The sequence below is a fragment of the Poecilia mexicana genome, unplaced genomic scaffold (genome assembly GCF_051168715.1).
Source record: "Poecilia mexicana isolate PSO_F unplaced genomic scaffold, ASM5116871v1 scaffold_9, whole genome shotgun sequence".
NCBI lineage: Eukaryota > Metazoa > Chordata > Actinopteri > Cyprinodontiformes > Poeciliidae > Poecilia > Poecilia mexicana.
Genome location: NW_028263378.1, coordinates 25,214,734 through 25,235,509, shown reverse-complemented (window position 1 = coordinate 25,235,509; position 20,776 = coordinate 25,214,734). Strand labels below are relative to the sequence as shown.

General features: G+C 42.1%; 1 protein-coding gene across 2 annotated transcripts in view; it reads left to right on the top strand.

Moving 5' to 3' along the window:
* Positions 1-20,776, top strand: part of cabin1 (calcineurin binding protein 1) — a 46,966-nt gene that overhangs the window by 21,881 nt on the left and 4,309 nt on the right. For both annotated transcript variants that reach the window (XM_015003726.2, XM_015003725.2), the window contains 6 exons: positions 70-183; positions 10,965-11,128; positions 11,217-11,313; positions 11,426-12,148; positions 14,194-14,268; positions 18,751-19,018. In XM_015003726.2, the coding sequence (XP_014859212.2) occupies positions 70-183; positions 10,965-11,128; positions 11,217-11,313; positions 11,426-12,148; positions 14,194-14,268; positions 18,751-19,018 (1,441 nt within the window). The remainder of the gene's footprint in view (positions 1-69; positions 184-10,964; positions 11,129-11,216; positions 11,314-11,425; positions 12,149-14,193; positions 14,269-18,750; positions 19,019-20,776) is intronic.

The window sequence follows — 20,776 nt, the reverse complement described above, 5'->3', positions numbered from 1 at the left end:
GTGTGTTTATTCAAAGTATACATGCAAATAGATGTTTCTTTTTTTTCTTTCATTTATTTTCCATCACAGAACCTACAGTGGGCCAGAGATGTGTTGCTAGGAAGCAGTGTCCCATGGCAACAGCTGAAGCACATGCCAGCACAAGGACTTTTCTGTGAAAGAAACAAGACAAACCTGTTCAACGTAAGTCTCGTGTATGGCTTATTCGAAGTCGTTTCAGGTCACTACACTTCGTTGTTACATTTGAGCCTTAACACAGTTCAACACTTCAAGATTTGAAAATCCTAATTTCCAAGTATGAAAAGCTGATATTAAAGCTGGAGTAGGGAGTTCTGAAAAAAATATGGACTAAGCCTGAAAATTTGAGCAAACGCGCCGTACACGTCCCTCCCCTGTGCTCTCTTCTCCCTCCACAGCAAAGCCTGGAGAGAACACCATAAATTAATTGTCCTGTAAAGTTGTTTCTCCTCCATTAGCACAGCTGTAGCACGACAAACTTGAACAACACCTCTTGCTGTTCAGGAGAGAGGTGTGAGCATTGTGTACAAGAGCATGATTGACAGTGCTAAGACATCTCTCTTGGCTCTGATTAGTTATTTCTAAACAATGCAAATGTCAGTAGGACAACTGGGAGCATCCAGAGGAACTTCATTTTTATAACTGCCTTCAGTTGTTATAAAAATGCTGTATATGTCAAACATGACTTAAAAGAAATTTGACTGCGTAATTTAGCGCCGTGAAATCGGGCCTCTGTCTCTTTAAGAACCTTCTGCTCTTTCTGACACTTCCCCTTCAGCACGTCATCACAAAATCGCTTCTCTTTCAAGTCGTTATCATGGTTCTTACCAGTGTTGCATTGAGGAGTAGCTCCTATAATGAGCCCAGCTGATGTGCAGTTCCACCAGGTGTTTGCTATAACTGACTGCTACTGGAGATCCTCCCTGCCCAGCATCATCATCCATGACGCCTCTTTGATATGAGTTGCGACATTTAATTTCCCTTTCAAGTAACTAAATGTTGAGTTTAATCGAATGATGGAAAATGCATTGCTTGAAAGTCTGCAGAACTCTAATATACCTTCAAACCAGAACCTGACCTCTTCTTTTCCTTGTTAGAGTTGAATTAAACCATGCGACCTATTAGTTGTATTTTCCCCTCACATATGAACCCCCTGAAGTAATTCCCCCTCCCAAAGGATTAGTGGAAACAGACACTTCTTTATTTGTTGTAACACAATAGGTTACTGTTGAAATATCTGCCTCTCAGAATAACAAAACCAATGTCGAGTCAGTAGAGCTGCAGTTTAAATTATTAAATCATTGTTCTGCATGTCAGTTTATTTACGTTTTCCACTTGACATGGACACTTGACATGCATTTTTCATCTGCTCCCCGTGTTAACCATCAGAGCCTAAAGACCTCATTCAGTCACTCTCTTCCGTAGCGAACATTCGGTTTGACGTCGTTGAATCTTTGGGCTGTTGAGTGAAATGCTGATTTCGTGGAAAGCTCCCGGTAACAGACTGTGGATTTGATGTGGGCCGGGTCTGAGCTGGAGAAGAACTCTGCCATGCTCTGGCTCCCACTGGGTTCTCACGGAGCCCCTTCTGGATGCAAACCTGCCACCGCGGCTCACCAACTGTTTGAGCTTTACCGTCCTCTTTGAACCAAACCCGCGGCACCAGCCATATTAACATTTAACTGAGATCCAACACACACACATTTTCCTTTGTTCTAATATCTAGTAGATATTACAGAATCAGAGTTTCTGTAAAATGCATCTCCTTTTGTTTCTACACATGAAAACAGAACTAAAACTAATCAAAGTAAATCTAATGGCAAATACTTATTGAAAATAATATGTTATTTCTGTTGACAAATAAAATTAGCTTTGATTTTACTAGTCAGATCAATCAATTGGATCGGACTACAATCGAATATGACTAGTTGTGTGAAATGGGACTAGAAGTTATGAATTATTTTCTATTGTAGGATAAATATTTTCTTAAAGTTTAAGCAACATAAAGTCTTCTGTGATTTCTGTTTTTTTTTAAGTTGCAGGAATTGACGATTAAAGTAAAAGTAAAAATACATTTTAAAAGTTAGAAGATTGACTGAAACTAAATCAAAATTTGTGGACAAAATCCCAAATCAGATTTTTTCTTTCTTTTTTCTTTGCCTATATGAAACCATGTCCAACTATTTTAGGGCATTGTGAATAGTCTAATTTTGATCTTTTCACCCAAAGAAAACTAAATCTTATTTGCATCACTTCCTTATGTAGTACTCAGTTAGATATGTATTTGATAGTTTTCAAAGCGCCTGCACTCTGAACAGTCGGGTTGCATTTTACGTCTTTGACGTCAAACACGCGTCATAATTCTATGCCAGCAGAAGCCAGACGCAATAAGTCAGGACGTAAACAAAGGCTGATGATTTTAACTATAAACTTATGAAAAATGTCTGTCAGCATAGTGCATCACGTCACAATCCCACCACTCCCGATTGTGACTACACACCCAAACAGACTTCTCTACAGAAGTTTCAGTCAATTTTCCAACAAAGGACAATGCTATTATTTGTATGCCTTTATTAGCTTCTCTCTTCTTATGATCTTGAGACGATACTTTTGACTCCAGTTGCTAAGTAACTTTAAAATCGATCCAGAGACGGCTCCGTCCTTTATTACTCCCGTAAACAGTGCTCTTCTATGTGACATTTACATTCTTCTACGCATTTGGGTCGCCTTGGGGCCATAATCCATTCACATGGATCTGATTGCGGTCAGATCATTTAGTAGTAAGAACGACTACCCAAAAGAGAAAAAACCAAAACACTGCTTTGCAAATAAGAAATACATTCTAGAGAATCGATAAAAGGTGATTCTACAAAGTGTTGAATCACTTTTTGTATTTGTATTTCTTTAAAAAAAATTGAAAAACCATAGTATAGGTCATTTCGATGAGTAGGATCTTGTCGGCTAAAGAGACTCTTAGAGCTCCTCACAAGAGGGTGAAAGCTGCGTTGTGTGGGATACCATCACACATTGTGTCATCATACTCAAAATACTGTCTGCAAAAATGCAATCGACTCTCTTTGATGTGGTTTGTTTGTCCCCTTTGGGCTACGATACTGACATGGTGCTACAGTGAGGAGGAAGCCTCAATCCACTGACAGGTCACTTTTGAACATCAGAAACTCTTGAACGGTAACAAAAACAATCTTATTTCTTATTTCCACGGGATTTACTCTGCCTATATATTACTCTAAAAATGCCTCACTGTGGCTTTACTTCTACATCCCCAAATGTAGGTTACGGTGCCCCACATTGGCCTCATGGTTTGGCTGAGTTACATTTACTGGGGCCTCCATAAAGTAACCTACATACTGCTGTAACAAAATGAGCCAAACGTGGCTGTGTTGCATTATTTATAAAGGATTTCTAGAATTAGCTCAGGTTTATGTAACCAATAAACATGTGGGTGATTTATGCTTGACCAAAAGAAGTAATGCTGCCTCCTATAAAGGTGTGGTAATATCAATATTGTGATACCTGGAGCCTTTGGTTACTGTTCTTTTCTGTACATTTACATGAGCAGTTTTTATTTATTTACTTTTGTCTTTCACCCTTATCAGATGTTTGTTTTTGGAGTTGAATTGAAATGACACGTAAAATGTGCAACAGGTTTTGAAATAATATTACTTTCTTTTATTTTCTTAACAGAAGAAAATGGGGGCATTTTGACAGGACTGTATACAGGGTTTCCACATCCTTAAAAGTCTTAAATTCATGTATGAGAAATTAAGACCTGAAAATTTCTTAAATTCCCCCCCCAACAAATGAAGGTAAAGTTAAATCAATCAGGTATTAAATTTTGTTGGGGCAGGAGTTTTTTACCTCATATATTTTTTTTGTTTGTTTTTCTGGCGGGACTTTGCGTCAGGCAAAAGTTATCTTGATATCTTGATTACATTCTGTGGCTTGAGCCGATTGAGGCTAACGCTAACCAGCTGCTAATACATCTTTGCTAGCTGCTGTCTTTGCTTCTGTTATGAGTAATTAGAAATTTTCCGCTGCCTACAGCCACAAACAAACCCCAAAAATTTCAGTTTTTTGCCAACCTTGATTGTAATACAGCAAAATCTCCAAACCATCCATGTGTATTTTATAGTTTTTTATGTCTTAAATTTCATTCAAGGTGGCATTACAAAGCTCTTTAAAAGTCTTAAATTTGACTTGCTAAAACCTGCAGTTACTCTATTCACTTGTAGTGTTGAGTTTATTTGCAGAGATTTAAAAAAAAAAAAAAAAAAAAGCATCAAAGATATTATGTTTTAATCCCGAGACTCTTATTGTATTATAGTTATTCCCAGAAAGGGATGAGGTTAACTGAATATGATGCGTGACTCTCAAGCCGTTTACGTCTACATTGGAGTCGTCCGTACTCTTTCACTTTTACGTCGTGCTTCCTTCCCGCACACCACGCACATACTTGCATCTTGCTTTCTTACGTGTTCTTCCTCCCACCGGCGTTCACTCTGAGAAAATGGATGTCCGTGTTTTTTTTTCTTTTTTCTTTTTTCTTTTTTTGTTTGATCAGAATAAGAATAAGCCTTCCTAGACAATTTATCTGCGTCTAGAAAGGCCCCCTGAGTCTTGTTACATTAGCTGAACCCACTCCCCCGGGGGGGAAAGAGGTGGGGAGGTGGGGGGGGGGCAGTTACTCTTGCATTACTCGCTGCGGTTTGACGTGTGACTCAAACATTTGTGTGTGTTCAGCTGTGCAATGTTCTGTAGGTGGAGCCTTGCTAAGGAGAACATTGTTTTGATTAGATTTTTTTCTATGAGGAGGAGTAATGGTTCAGTGAGTCTATGTTGTGGAAGTTGATATTTGGATTTGCATGTTAGAGAGTTTTTCCTGGCTGCCGGCATGCATTCCTTTGCTGCCGTTTTACTCCGTTTAGCTGGTGGAGACTTGTTCTTTCACTGATACAACAGGAAGCAGGAAAAACAAGGTGTGTTTACCCCGTGTGTGCGTAGGCGTGAGTGTGTGTGTGTGTGTGTGTGTGTGTGTGTGTTTGCCGGCCAGCTGGAGAGGCACAAACACAGTTGAGAGGAAAAGGTGAGGGCTGCTGTCCTGCACAGGTACTGCCGCTAAATGTAGGATTTAATTTTCAGAACATTTTGATTGTAATGTTTGTTTTTTTCCCCTCTTGTTAAGCAGCTCAGAATAGATTTTTCTTTAGGTCTGTTCATGTTCTTTTCCTGTTGCTCAGTCTACAGGTTGATCACGCTCTCAACCCCACCCCTAGTTTGTTTTTTTCCCCTCCACTCTTCTCCTCTCTGTTTCGTTCTTTCTCCTCATTACCCTCTCTTTCTCTCACTCCCCTGTTGGTGTGTGTTGGTGTGTGTTTGCGTGTGCGCGCACATATGATGTGGGTGTACACTAATGGGAGGGCTTTTCTCCTCCAGGCTCCGATTGGCTGGCAAAGGCCCACAGTGATTGGCCCTTCTGCTCTATATAGTGGGAGAGAAAGAAATCGAGATGGAGGGGGGGAGGAGGAGAGAACTCCAGCAAGCTGGGGTCAGGGTAGAGCGCAGCTAAAGTGCGTGGGCGTTTTTGTTTTGAGATGGCAGGTTTTGAAACCAGGAGAGGATCGAGTCAGCTCGTCTGTCAGCGGCATCCCGAGCTCATTGCCCCTGACTCCGCTGCTGTTTCTCGTCTTGCCAAGGCAGCTGCCATTCTCTCTGTTTTTTGCTGTTCCTCTTCTGCCATGTGCAGCTGTGCTTCCCTCCTCTTCTTCGTCTTCTTCTTCTTCTCCTCCTCCTCCTCAGCGGCTCCCGCCACCCCAGCACCCGAACACAACCCGCCACTTGCTCTTAGAGCGTGAGCCTCTTGGGTTTTTTTTTTTTTTTTTCTCAGGGTGGAGGCGCTGCCAGGGCTGCTGGTGCTAGCAGGAAACTGTCCAAAAGAGTACTAGCACAAGCGCTGTGGAGTAGCTTTCTTTGGTGATGGTGAGTTGCTTTGTTGCTTTTTCTTGTGACTTGCGCAATATAATTCCTGTTTCTAAGCATGCAGAGCTGCTGAAGAACAGGTTTTTTTTTTTTTTTGTTTTGTTTTTTTTCCTATCTGGAGGAACCGGACACTTAACTAGGAATCTTGCTGTGCTTTAAAGTTGCAACTCTAAACAGCGTTTGTGAAATTCTCGTGACTGACTGAGCTGTAGTGTTTGGCTGCCGTGTAGGTGACTGTTCTGCTCCAAGGCGAATGTACTGAACAGTTTGTGCAACTTTCTCTCTGTTCGTCTTTGGGCTTCTCCTGTCACCAGTGGCGTCTTTAAACACGACCAGAACAAGTAGATTTGGGTCAGTTGGGTTTTGGATGTGGCTATAGATGTTTGATTTTTTTTTATTTTTTTTTTAAGGCTTGTAAATGACCAAGTTTAACTTTTATGTTGTTCGTCTTTGAGGAAGAAAATATATGTGATGGTTGCATTTAGTTGAAATATTTGTGATGAATTATTTTGCCAGGTACATAAAAGTGTCAGTTTTGCTGCCAGTTTTTCATTTCTCAGTTTTTGTAAACTGATAAAGATTGGAGTCAAAATAGTTTTATTCATAAGAACATCTAAAAACTGTCTTTTTTTTTGTTGTTGTTTTTTTTCATTCCATTTCTTCCACAAATAATCATTAATTTATTCAAATTCACAGCAGAGGCAGCATCACACCCCATGAGTGAGAAATCATTTGCTTTATAAACTATCTCTAGCATCTTAGCTGTTAGCACAGTTAGCGCTGATAGAGTGGTTTGCATTACTAAAGCATCAGCCTCTCTGATTATTGACTACAGTAGAGATACATAATATCAGAATGATATTATTAAATTGCAGTGGTGATACTAATTATAATTAATGCACTTTTTGCACAATTAGGAGCAGCTGAACTTCAGCCGCCCAACTGTATTATTGCTATGAACTGTAAACTTGTGATAACTTCAAGGATAATGTCCTGCCAAAAATCTCCTTGGGTTCGTTTGCACACACTGTCATTGCAATAACAATTGAGATTTATGATCTTATGCAGCTCTAGTACGGATGTAGATTCTTATTAGCAGATTTCTAAATTCAACATGAGTCTTTGCAGACAGAGATCGAAAGACTAAAATTGAGCTGCATTAGCCTACTTGCTATCCACTTAGTCTTGCTCTCTCTCTAGTAACATGGAATCGGCGTGTCTCGACATGTTGCAGAAAATACTTTTCTTTTTTACTACCTCCTTACATCTTACTGACAGTGAAAGTGAAAAATGACTTCATTCATCAGTAACTACTTCTACACCAAAGTGTGCAGCTTTTACAAATTGACAATTCCCTAATTGAAAATCGATTTGATGTTTTCTCGTTGGCTAACATCGCAGCACGTTCACGTTTAAATGTTTGACTTTATAGTCTTTAAAAAAACAAAACAGATTTCTTTCTTGAAAAGATTCTGACAATGTTTCCTCTTGTTCGCTTTGCGTCTTGATCCCAGTCTGACGGATTCGTGATGCGTTGTTATATCTGTGCCAAAGCTGTCACCGTTTTTCAAGCAGCCGTAATTTTTTTTTTTTTTTCCATCCCTGACTGAAAACAAGTGGAGGGGGGGGGATGCTTAAAATTATTGCAGTAAAAGTCTTACAAATCTGCTTTAGCTGGTGCGTTGCAGAATAATCTGGGTAAAGCCACGGCTCTGCTTTCCCTAAAGAGATTTGTTGTCATTGGATGGTTCTCTGATGAAGAGCAACTCTTTCCGCATTAGACATGTCTTTTTAAGTGCGTGCTCCCCCAGCCCCCACCACCACCCACCGAGCTTGTTCCTCTCTTGTTAGAGGCTTTTCATAATCTGTACATTGAAAGGGTAAAGCCCTTCCTAAAGCTCCGCTTGATTCCATCATGTAACAATAACAAATCTTCTAATCAGACAGGCATTAGTCCCATATTCTCCTTACGACTGTTTTTGTAGACATCTGTCAAATATAAAAGCAGCTCAGACCGTATCATAACATAGCTTTTTAAGAAAGAGCAACAGCTTATCATTGAGAATTCACTTTAAATTTTTCAAAGCGCAAATGAAAAATAAAAGTTTAGTTACTTTCTCCCCTCAGAAGACTTTCTGTGTTTTGTTCAGATAACCCGATCTGACGCTTTCTTGCTTCGAAGGCTGTGAGTCCGTCCCAAGGATTTGTCTTTGTTGTGTTCCTCTCCACTGGCTTTGAAAATGTCATCTGACAATCTGGAGTTGTCTGTTAGGGGCGCCCAGCTCCCTCTTGCCTCCAGCAGGAGCGGATGGCGCCATCTCATTTGTTTAGCTCCATCCTGATACTGTCATCTCTCTTTTTCTTTTTTTTTCTATTTTTTGTTTCACACACATTTCTCTGAGTGTGCGGCCTGAGCTCTGGGACACGTGCTTTTTCTGACTGTAGCTCGTTCCTCCGCCCGAGCACCATCTGCACTGGAGTCAGTAACTTCAGAGGACCTCGGCCCGCCTCGGGTTTACCTGCTGAGAGGACATGTGCTCTCTGCTAAAGGATGCTTCCATCAAAAAAAAAACCCCTCATCAGTTCTTGGCAGCTCGTCTGCTGGTTTGTTACAAGTGTTGGACAGAACTGGACACTAATGAGGCTGCCTATCATGTGTACCTAGACAGAAAGTTTCCCCCAATTCCTCTTTCCACCTGGTGCAGGGACCAGATCGTCCACAGTGTCTCTCCGGAGGCCTTTCTGTCTCCTCATTAGGGCTTCTTTGAATGGCGTGAACTTCACTTCCACTAGATCTCCCTCCTTTCAGCACCACTTTTTTTTCTCTCTCTCTCTCTGTCTAGTTGCTAATTGTTTCCACGTGTCAGAAACTCCATTTGTCTTAAAGGCAAAGAGGGGGCATGCAAAACCAGGCTCAGTTTAAGAAATATGGCTGTTTTTTTAAGTATTTACTTAACTGGTTTATTTTATAATTAGCATTGGTTTGATATAATCATTAACGCTCACATTCGTGGCGGTAAGGAACGAGGATGTCCCGATCGGGGTTTGTTTTCTTTTGTTTTTTTTGTCCCTGATATCAATCAGATGTTTAGCAATGGGGAACACGGAGTAAAAACTGTGTTTTCAGTAAAACATCACAGTACAAACTATCCGGTAATACATGGTGTACATTGTGATTTTTGAAGCTCTCCCCCATGACATTGTAGATAACACAGTCAGTCTTTGTTTTCTTGACAGTATCAGAGTTTCTGCAGGTCAGCCTGAACTTTTCCTAGTTTTAATAAAAAGATAATTTTTCCTGCGTCACCAGAGACTTTCATTGCTTTAAGTGATATCTGGTTTGTTATCATATTTTAGATGCAGTTTGTTGAATACGCTACTTGCCAATAGTATAATTTAGCCAGTTGGATAGACTTGCACTGCCTTTGACGCCCACAGCATGCATTGATTGATAACCAAGATGCTAAGATTCAAGAAAGGGGAGAGGACATTATCTTAAATCCATCGTCCAAGAGCAAATGTGTTTTGAATGAAGTAGTTTTAGTTTGGGTATCGCAATGCATGGTGAATGTGTCATCATCGCATCAGCATGTGCAATATTTATATTGCAAAAGCCTGTTTGGAGTGCAGGTATTGTTGACTATATTCAAAGAGTTACGAACTTTTACTTTACATATTAGTCAAAGTCTGACGGCAGGCGCTCATGTCAGGCAGAAATGGCTTTGGCCAACATGCTAATGATTGCAGAGTCATGGAAACAGTCTGAGAAAGAGAGGAAAGAAAGTATATTACACCTGTTACTGTTATCACAATACTTAAAGATATAGCTGCCATTACAAGATTGTCTAATATTGTACAGTCTTCCATAAAGACAATGATGTTTTCACCTGTTGACCCTTCGTGACTACGTCATCTTCTGCTTGCTCAAAGTCGGGCTAATTTGTCTGTGAAAGTCGCATACCTAGTTGAGGTTCATAGATGGCAGTATTTGCAAAGGTTGGAAATTGCTATCTTAGAAACCAACTCATACCTTCTCCCTCCTAATGTGTTTAATAAAATCTGAGATTTTGCTTGAATTTATTCCACGATATATACCGCCGTCAGTAACAGCGTTTCCCATTACACTGGAGCAGATTTAAGTGTACAAAACTTTGGATATTTACCTTTATTTTCATACACAATAGGCTACATGATGGTGGGATCAGACGTGTACCTGCTCCATAATTCAATGTTTGATTGTATTCCAGACAATCAAATATTACTCATGAAGTATATGAACATTAATCTTCCTATTTGTAAAAAGTCTTTGCTGCAAATTTGCAAATACACCAAAGATTATAGCACTGTGACCATTTTTACTGGGAAATAAACTGAATAAAAGCAATATTATTAGAACTTAAGCTTTAAATTTTACAGGCGTTAACGTGCACATCGGTTGTTTTAGCAGAGTCGTTTTTCCGCCTTCAGAAGACCATAACGTTGCAGTAGTCTGGAATACTATGCTAACATTAGCATGTATCCTTTCTTTTTTTGATATCTCTTGTTGATAATTAGGCTTTTTAAACTGCAGGTGGGATTTCAGAAGAAATGTTTTTTCTCCTTGCTTCGTAAGTTTATTCCTTTGTTTTCTTACAAAATATCAGATGGCAAAGTCATAAAATGAAGTGACTGCTGTTTCAGTTGTCCTAAAGATGTTGGTACTCCTGAACCATGTGAGCTGAGCAAAGCGCAAAGACCAGGTCACATGACTTAGGTCATGCCTGTCCTGCTGATTATTAAAAAAAAAATCCTCCTTATCCAGGGCAATGAGCCCATACCTGGGATTACATCAGTGCATCCATAGTAAGAAATTTTAAATGGAAATGCTTGCAGCAATAATAATGATGATGATGAAACGGTGAAACCTGACATCCGGCTATGCTTTGTGTCTCCCCTTTCTCCCTCCTCAGGGCATCTGGCGTATTCCGGTGGATGAGATTGATCGCCCAGGAAGTTTTGCATCTCATATGAACCGCTCTGTCGTCCTCTTGTTGGAGGTGCTCTCTCAGCTCAAGGATCACAACACTCTGCTAAAAGTCTCTTTCATGCTACACAAAAACCCCGACCAGGGAAAGTAAGGACGCCACTTGTGCGATCACACCAGTTTCATGTGATGTTTCGTCTTTTGGCTTCACGACATCTCTTCTCGTTTTCCCACGAAGGAAATATTTACGGGATGTCGATCGCCAGGTTTTGGCCAAGAGTGCATTTTTCCTAACTGTAAAAGTCCTGGAGGACAACCTGAGCAGTCTCACGGGGGTAAGAAGGAAGGAACGAGTTGCAAAACGCACCAACAGCCACGGCTGGTTTGTGGTCGCAGACGTCCGGCGCGCTCCTACTTCGTGTTTTGACAGCTTCTGCTTTCTTTCAGGTGTCTGAGCAGCTGCACAAAGCGCCCGCGCCCTCCATGGGGGAGATGACCACAACGGACGCATCCAGCAGGCCCGGCTCCGACGACGGCAAACATGTGCTGCCTAAGAAGCCTGGTCTTACAGAGGGAGCCTGCATTTCTGACACTGGACCCAGGGAAGCCACGCAGGCTCAGCTGACCGCGCCGCCAGCAGCAGCAGCAGCAGCAGCAGCAGCAGCAGCAGATAAAGGGAATATAACTCAAGAGGGCTTTCCTGGGAAGCCGGAGACCGCCGGGAACAACGGGAGTAAAGCAGGGCCAGACGAGCCGATGGAGATGGAAACCTGCCTCTGGAGGAAGCCCTCTGCCACCACAGACTCTCAGGGCAACCAAGCAGAGACCGAGGCCTCCCTGAGCGGCTCGGAAGCCCAGCAGAAAGCGACTGAAACCAGCCGGGCGCCGCCAGAGCTGTCTCTGGAGGAGCTGAGCATCAGCTCGAGACAGCAGCCGCCGCTGACGCCGACGCTGGCAACCGCACCAAAAGTCACGGCGGCTGCAGGTGCGACCGATCAGGCCTTACTACGAAAGCCAAACAGGAAAAGGAAACTCATAGAGGATGTGGAGTCCGGAAAAACCCTGCTGCTCGATGCCTACAGAGTTTGGCAGCAAGGGCAGAAAATCATGACCTATGACCTGGGGCGCATTGAGAAGATCATGTCCGAGACGTACATGCTCATAAAACAGGTAAACCTCTCAAAAATGTCTTCTGTGCATGCATGAACATACTCTCTCTCCTCTGTTATTTTCTTGTTTGTGTGAAGTCATTCGTTCTGAACATGAACCCTTTTTACTCGACTTCAGTTTGTCGGGAAACCCCTCTACTAACAGAATTAGTGACAAAAGAAGAGGGACTTTCCCCGATCTGCGTTTTCAGGGACTGCTACAAAGAGCCACGTGTGTTTTTTTTTACTCTCTATAACCTAAATTCAGCCTTTGTGATTTCTATCACTCTGCTCTTACTCCTCCAGCAGGAAACTGAGTCTAAGCGTAGCTGTTTATGTATTCATATCATGAAATGGCATTTTTATGCAGAAATAACTAGGTCACATCTGTGCCAGACATGGGCGAGTTTCTGATATCAAGGTAAAGCGAGGTTTTAGCGAGAGCTGCAAATATTTAGTCATCACAACAACAGTGTAAGCAACATGCATGTCATGAAGACTGCAGTAATTATTCACTAATTGTGCCATAAATGCAAAATCTCTGCTTGTGAAATATTTGTCTTTTGTGCATCATTATAAACTTTGATAAGATAAAGACGTGGTGTGGTAGGAATGTCCTCCACCAGTTTCAAAAGTTCAATAAAATGCTGCTGGTGAGATGTAAATAATTCTCCTCCATTTTCTGAACAGACCACTAGTCGTCTGCGGTTTTTTTGTTTGCTACAATCTCAAAGCAGAAAGATTGTAAATAAGAAAATTAATTATTTCTTATTTATTGGAAGTCCTGCCAAAAAATAAAAAAATGGAGTTCTAAAACACTGTAACGGGTAAGTCATGTTTCTGTCAAATCTGGACGGTTCGTCTATAATTAAGTCCAGTTGAAACCAGACGTTTTCTGTTACACATGCACTCTATAACAGGCTGCAACTATAACATTTCCTTCAACAAACAAAATCATGTCTCCTAAAAGCGCCTTTGTTATATTCTGCTGCCTTTAATTCCTTTTTTTTATTATTCTACACATTGGTGCTACTATTTTGTTTTGAGTCACTCCTAAGGTGACGATATAAAAAAAAAGAAAAACCCCACGGTGTCACGCGTTTCAGACAAGGCAGCGCTTCCTGCCATCAAACTGTCTCGGCTCGACAGGTGACAAATGTCAGCGACTCACTTTTTGCCAATAAAGAGGTTTAGCTAGACGTCATCCGTGCACGCAGCTCTGCCTCGTAAAGAGCTGGGGCTGGAAGCTCCTGGGCGTAATCAGACTCCATCTCTTGACGACATTGTGCTGGCTCTTCATCCATCAGGAGCCACGCTGCTTCTCCAAACTCCCCTTAGTCTGACTCTGTCTCATCAGAGCTTCACTCTCTCCATAAGTCCCCTTAATGCCTGTGATTTTAAAAAATGTCCCTTCACTACAGCAATTAAAAGAATTTCAAACATTGACCGTCTGGCGTGGAACTCGTTTCTCCCTTTGATAAACATTATAACTGTGATTGGGGGAATAATTCGAAATGAGCCACTTACTGGCTTTATTGCTGCCAGAACATTTTGCTGTCTGGCTCTTGTTACGTGAGGCAAACTCCCCTGAATGCCTTGTTCCCCTGGAAGGAAGATGGATTCCTCTTTTTTTGAGAACCGTCCAGCTGATATAAGATTTTAACAGAACCGGAACATGGAGCCTACGCTGGCGGTGTGTGGTTTTAGCAGCGAGCCTGAAAGGAGGCAGACATGAAATCGAGAAGCTGCTGCATGCTCAAACTTGACTCGGTTTAAACAACTAATGAAGTGGTTTGGAAAAAAAAAAAAAAAAAAAAAAAGAGAAAATGCTCGGGGGGCTCAGAACATTTGCAAACAGCCTATTGCAGGGAACATGGCCGCAGTCGGTTCGCACAGCTGTTGGGTCTGCAGTATTGAGCCGTAGCTGAGGCCGCCGACTCCCACAGTCCCGGGTTTTTGTTTCTCTTTTCTAATTATCAGAAGCTTTGTTGAAATCCTGCTGGTTCTGATGCACAACGCGATCCTGCTGCTCCGTGCTAATGCCCCAACTCTGCCTGTTTGCCCCAGGTCGATGAAGATGTAGCTCTGGACCAAGCAGTGAAGTTCTGCCAGATACAGTTGGCCACCTCAGCACAAAGACAGGTACGGCTGAGTTTTTCCACCAGCTCTTTATCTCTTCAGTTCCTTTTTCCACTGACTTAGATATGAAACAGTAACGTCTAACTGCCACCTCACAACTTGGTTTTAATATGATACCGATCAGTACTTTGGAGGCTTTTTTTATTCAGTGTCTGATTGTACAAAACTGCTGGTTTTTTCTGTTTTTGACAAATGTAGTTTACGTAGCTATTCTTTATATAATCTGCGTATTTTTGTAGGATAATATAGTCCTTGCTTAACAGTCCTTATAAGTCCAAAGGTTTTTGCTCTAAACCAAAGTCTGACATTCTGGTTTAGAGCAAACAGCTTCACTGTTCAGCATTTTGTTTCATGATTTGTGGAACTAAAAGAAATTTAGACCTGGTTACTATTCAAGCAATTAAAAGTAAAAATTTTGTACTCAATGTTGAGAAACCTCAAGGAAAAAAGTCGAGTCATTTGTGTCTGGGAAAGAATGTGATTTTGAAAAGTAAAATAAATACATGTAGGAACCATGTGAACCTGCCAGGGTTATGGATATTTTTGATCGCAACTGTTGCTTCGATTATTAACATATCAGTTTCCATTGAGAATATTTCCAAATCCAGCATGTTTCGTGAAAGAGAATAAAAAGGCAACTTTGCTGTAGTACGTTGAGCCTTGCTGTTACCTGCTGAAAGTCTTGCTCTCTCTCGCCGTCCGACAGCCTGGATGGACCAGAGAGATGTCTCGATTAAACAGTGTAATTTAGTAAGCTTCTTTACATCTTTCTCTTGATTTTTGTTTTCTTTTTGAGGCAAAACTCAGCTGATTCTGGTCATCAGCTGATTTTCCTGGTTCGTCTCAGTCGAACGGAAAACTCGTCGGCGAATTTCTTCTCTTTGCCTCATTACAGCAAGTTTAAATATAGATGTTCCGTTTTCTTATTGGAGTTAAGAATGCAGCATCTGAAATCTGAAATGTGCTAAACTGATTAATAATGCGGCGATTCCAACACTTGAGGTCTGTCCCTTCACAGCCTCGCCAGAGCTAAATATAGCCCCAAGCTTTGCTTTATGCTTCATCTTCAGTCTCTGGGTTTTGGCCGAACACTTCATTGTTTCCAGCTAAACGCCGATCACTTACACAACCAGTAAGCCTGTAAAGTTACAGGAATATAATGTAGCTAAGAGCAATTTTAAAAAGCTCGTCCAGCTGTAAATTAGCTGTTTTTAGCTAGAACTGCACTTATGGTTTTTTTTTTTCTCCTAATCAAATCCTTACTTGCTCTGCTTCGTTCTGTCGGAGTCTCCCCCATTCCTCTCTCGTCCCTCCTCCTCCTGCCCACACAGTTATCAAGGGTCTCTCTGCCCACATCCTGTTGTCACGGTGATGTTCCCTGAACCTCCGGTTCATGAGGAGTAGATGTTGACAAAATAAATCAGGTTTTCTCAGTTCTGTGATCCTAATTTCTCAAAGATTCACGTCTCTAATCGTAACTTGACAGAGAGAACAACGAACTGTCTGTGTTTGTTTGTGTGTGTGTGTGTGTGTGGGGGGGGGGGGGTGGGAGTGCGTAGGGTTTAAATCTTACTGAAGCAGCTGTGCGACTCTTCTTTAAGAAGCTTTCTGTGGAAAAACTGTAATATTTTGCCAGACATCTTGCAAAAATATTCTCACCCTTTTTTTTTTTTTGGTCATATTTGATCACATTACAACAGCAAACCCCGACGATTGTGACCAACAATAAGTATTAAATCAAAGTGAAACTGCACGTTTTCTTTCATATATTGCTGCCATTTGTATTCAGCCCCTCCTACTCTGAAACCCTTAGATAAAATCCAGTGGAACTTATTTTCTGGGGGGACAATTAGACTCACGTTTGTTCAGATTTTCCTTTTTAAGAAAAACATAAAACCTACATATCCATTATTTTCACCTTACAATATTAAAAAATAAATATTTTCCCCCCAACAAATAAAAATAAATTAAAAAAGACCCACCCACCTGAGCGAAGGTAAGCAAAGCCAGATATCATGCGGACATGTTTAAACAGGTGACCTGTTCCTATTAGGGATGAAGTGTTCTCCCCTACAGCGAAGATATGAATCAGCTAACGCTCTCTTAAAAAAAAAAACCCTTACTCGCCAGCGTTACGCAACTGCTCTTAATGTGATACCGTCGTGCCAACAACTGCTGTCGTGTTTTCGTTTCGGTCGCACTCCCAAGCAGCGGATCTCGGCTCCCGTCCTCGCCTGCTTCCTCCAGAGTCATGTGTGTCCATCCGGCCCCGGCACAGGCAGCGCTGCCCTTATAGGGCCGAGCCGGAGAATCGGCTCCTTTCCATCGCATGTGTGTACGTTAGCTCTCTGCCTTTGATGCCATATTGGGAGGAAAGCGTCTTTTCCTCTTCCACTCTTTTTTTTTTTTTCTTGTAAATCTGTTTATGCTTCTCACATTCTCCTGAAGAAATGAAATGCTTGAGCTCGTCGGGGAGCCAGCTTAGGGCTGCGGCTTTTCTGCTCCTGAGTGTGATTAAATGTGGAATTTTATTTAATGATGAGGTAATGAATATTTAAAAGTGAAGTTGGGGGAGGAACTGATTCGTGGTTTTCAAACTTTGAAGTAGCAATCTGAAAAGTGTGGCATGGATTTGTATGCAGGCCCTCAGAGTGGGTGGGCATTTGTTTATCGTGCCGCTCGTTATTTATTGTGATAAACTCTGATTTATCGTTGTCACAATAAATTCCAGTTAATCGTTTTTAAATCCCATGAAACTGCCAGCTTTGTTAGTTTCACTATTAACTCTGCAGTTTTTCAGTCTTTTTGAAAATACAGTTAAATGCAGTGTGTGTGTGTGTGTGTGTGTGTGTGTGTGTGTGTGTGTGTGTGTGTGTGTTCACTAATTAATCAGGCTTCTAAAGAAGCGTACTACAAATCAAATGGGTTTTTCAAGAGCACAGTTTGTGTTTGTGAGGCTACAATTTCTCTGCCATGCAGTCGGAGCCATACTGTTAGTCTTAAAAACAAAGTAATCAATATTTCTTCTTATCGTTACAATACTGCATAGCAGTGTGATGAGACCTGTCCATATCACACACCCCAACCTGTACAGCCTCCTTTCACAGCAGTTACAGCTGCAAGTCTTTGCAAAAGAAGACGGCAGCTGATTTTCAGATCTTTGCAGAGGTAGAAAAGATCTGTGGATAAGATCAGTTTCACATGTAAGTATCAGCCGATCGCCTCTAATAATAAACGAAGGTATTCGTACAGCTTGATGCTGCCACCATGTGGGTGGGATTTCCAGGGTGTCATCCCAGTGTCAAGGCCTTTGCATCAAGTAGCCAGAGTTCTTACCTCCACCTTCCTACTAACTCTAAGTTCCCCACTTCCTGCCAGGTCCCCGCAGCATCATGCTGCCACCATTATGTGTCGTCGAAGGCTTCAGTTTGAGCTCGGTTCAGTAAAATGCACAGAGGTTTGTGGATGTAAATGTGAAATATAGTCGGCCCCCTTGCACTACTACACACTTTCTCATTTCTGAGCAGACCGGAGCGGCGCTTGAGGAACCTCCATGTACTTTCTCGCATGCGCTGCTCCTCTAAATGCACCGAGGCCGACTGACTCGGTGGTTTCTGAGCTGCTGCTGATTAATTCATGAGCTGTGAATCATCAAAGCCGGAGCGACGCTGCTGCTGCTGCTGCTGCTGCTGAGGCCTGAGCGATCTGCTCCTCTCTCAGTGAATGTTGCTGCGTGATTCCTGTGGGAAATTTTGCCACACTCAGCTGTGACTCAGAGCACCGTTTGACTTCAACTCCCAGAAGGCCGCTGGCATAAATGGCAGATGAGCCAAATTACCGTGTGCAGAGCGCCTTTCTGCGACGTGTTTGTTAGAGTTTGGTCCAGTGTGTTTTTTTTGTTTTTCTCTTTCAGCTGTATCTTTTTAATTATCAAATTAACCTTTACCACAGAAACCCTCTGAAGTCACACTGCGTTTACTTTCTGCTCTCCAATAAATGCAGCTACAAGTTATGCAGCAGGCATCGGTTTTTTCTTTTCTTCTTCTTCTTTCTTTTGTTCGAAATCAAAAACTCGAGAAGGTTTATTCATTTCTTCTTCAACTGCTCCTGTGCGTTACCATGACAGCGGCTGTTGGGAGCAGGCTGGCTGTCGTCGCAGGTTGTTTGTGCAGCTCTTGTGTTTCTAAGTGGTCCTCTAAAGAGCGGCCAGGAAAGTGGCTCAGAAGAGCTGAGCCCATTCAGCAGCATGCAGGTACCGCAGCCTCCAGTCCCCTCAGGGAGCGCCGTATCACTCCGCGCAGGATATTATTAGCTGGACTAATATCGCTGATGTATGTTGTCTGAAAAGTGCTGTTCTGTTCAGTGTGGATCACCCTTTTTGTTTTGTTTTTTTCCTGCCTCCAGCCTCAAAGGGGAAGACGGTTTGCTGCTCTTTTGAAGTCCAGCTGCTTTAACATCATCAACTCTCCTTGTTTTCGTCTCCAGCAGTCGACGGGCGACGCCCCGACCACGCCCAAGTACACCAAGGAGCACAGGGACCTCTTCTTCCCCGCCGCCCTGCCAGCGCCCGTCCTGCTCAGCCACCCCGTCTGCCACCCGCTGACCACCCACGACGGCCAGGCCAGGGGGGCCTGCGAGCCGCTCAGCAAGGTGGCCCGACCCCAGAGCTCAGGCTTCCACCACGATCAGCCGCAGCAGAGGAGAGCGGCCGGCCCAGCCGCCGCCGCCGCCACGGCATTCCTCCCACCTGCAGGTACGACGCCCTAATCCCAACTCATCTAAAAAGCAACTTTATGTTGCTTTATGAACATCTTTGTTTACAAATGCAAAGAAAAAACGGGGAAACAGAATATGAAATAAAACAGGAGACGGGCATTAAAGGATGTCCATTCATGCTTGAAGAGTCTTATCTTCATATTTCTAAAATTAAGGCTTTAATGTCTTAAATTCTTTTTTTTTTTTTTTTAAACTGGCCTCTTGACAGGACTTTTAAATTTGGTAAATTCAGTTTTGCTTTTTCCTCTCACTGGACTTTTCTGTCAGCCAAAGGTTTGAGTCACACTCAAACATTTGTTGCATTCTGTAACTCACTGCTAGTGCTAATACACTTGCTAACTAGCTAGGCAGCTAGCTTTTTGTGATTATCATTGGTAAATGCAAATTTATCATCAGTCATCTGGACCAAATTGATACATTTCTGGGTCTTTAATTCTGTGCAAAATGGTTTTTAAAAAGTCTTAAATTTGAGTTGGTGAAACCTGCAGAAATCCTCCCTGCTTTATGATCAGTTCAAAATATTCAGTGACCCACAATATTCATGCTTGGAGCTTTTTCTGTTTGTACTCTTGTACAATAGTAGATAAATAAAGTTAGAATTCCTTAACACAAACTGTAAAAACAAAAAAAGGGAAATTTACATTTGTGAATATGAAATTCGCCAAATGGGAGATATTGTTTGGTTGGTTTTAGGGCTGTTGTAAACGAATATTTCAGTAATCGAGTAATCTATCGATTATTCTTACGATTAATCGAGTAATCGGATAAAAAAAAATTTATAAAATGAAATATTGGTAAATCTGGCATAATACCGGTTTTAATATCAGATATCAATATCAGTCCAATTTTTCATATTTGAGCATCCCTAACAGTTGCTTTTTTGTAGTTTAGAAAACTAACCTGTAACAATAATAGCTCACTTTCTAAGTTAACCAGAAGAAAAGTTATAGAAAAATCTGAAATTATATTGAATTTAATAACAAAGAGGCAGGCTCACAAATATGCTTATAAAAATGTCTACAATCCAGCTTTTAGTTTATGTATTCATCTTCAGTGAGTTTAATAGATTAATTAAACTCACCTTGCCACCTAACCTGTCACGCTTTGGGTTTGAAAATACGGGAAATGCCGCCTGGAGTGGGAGGAGAGGGCGAATGAACGAACATGGGGTGGAGGGGAGGAAATAGACCAGCGGACTGACGAACCGTTAGACCGGGGGACGAACACGGGGGAAGCAATACGGGATATTTACGACACCTTCACTGGTCACACTCAGAAACTCATCTACCAGCCATGTACGATGCGCTCCGCCACCCGTTTCTTCAGACCGGGATATGAAATTTATTGTGCGGTTCGTCGGTAAAGCTACATTTACACGGTAAGCATCAGCTACTCAGCCGCCCGCCCTGTTCAGGCTATCCGCTCACCTCAGCGCTCTTCCCGCCGTTCGCTTTCAACCAGCAGCCCTGGAGGAGAAATGCTGCCGTACTCCAGGCATTCCCCAGTCATTTTAAGGATGCTTATTGGTTCCCCAAAAATCCCCACGGGCCAATCTTGAAGATTGGACTTTATGCCGCTGAGATTTAGCTTTTGTCAACAACTCAGAGGCGGAAGTGAGAGCTCCGCGCAACGCAAATGAAGTCCCGGCCGGAACACGGTGCGCTAACTAATAAAACATAAATTAACGAAGCTTCGAGGCAGGTAAATTTTCCTCGAGGAATTTTAGTAATCGAGG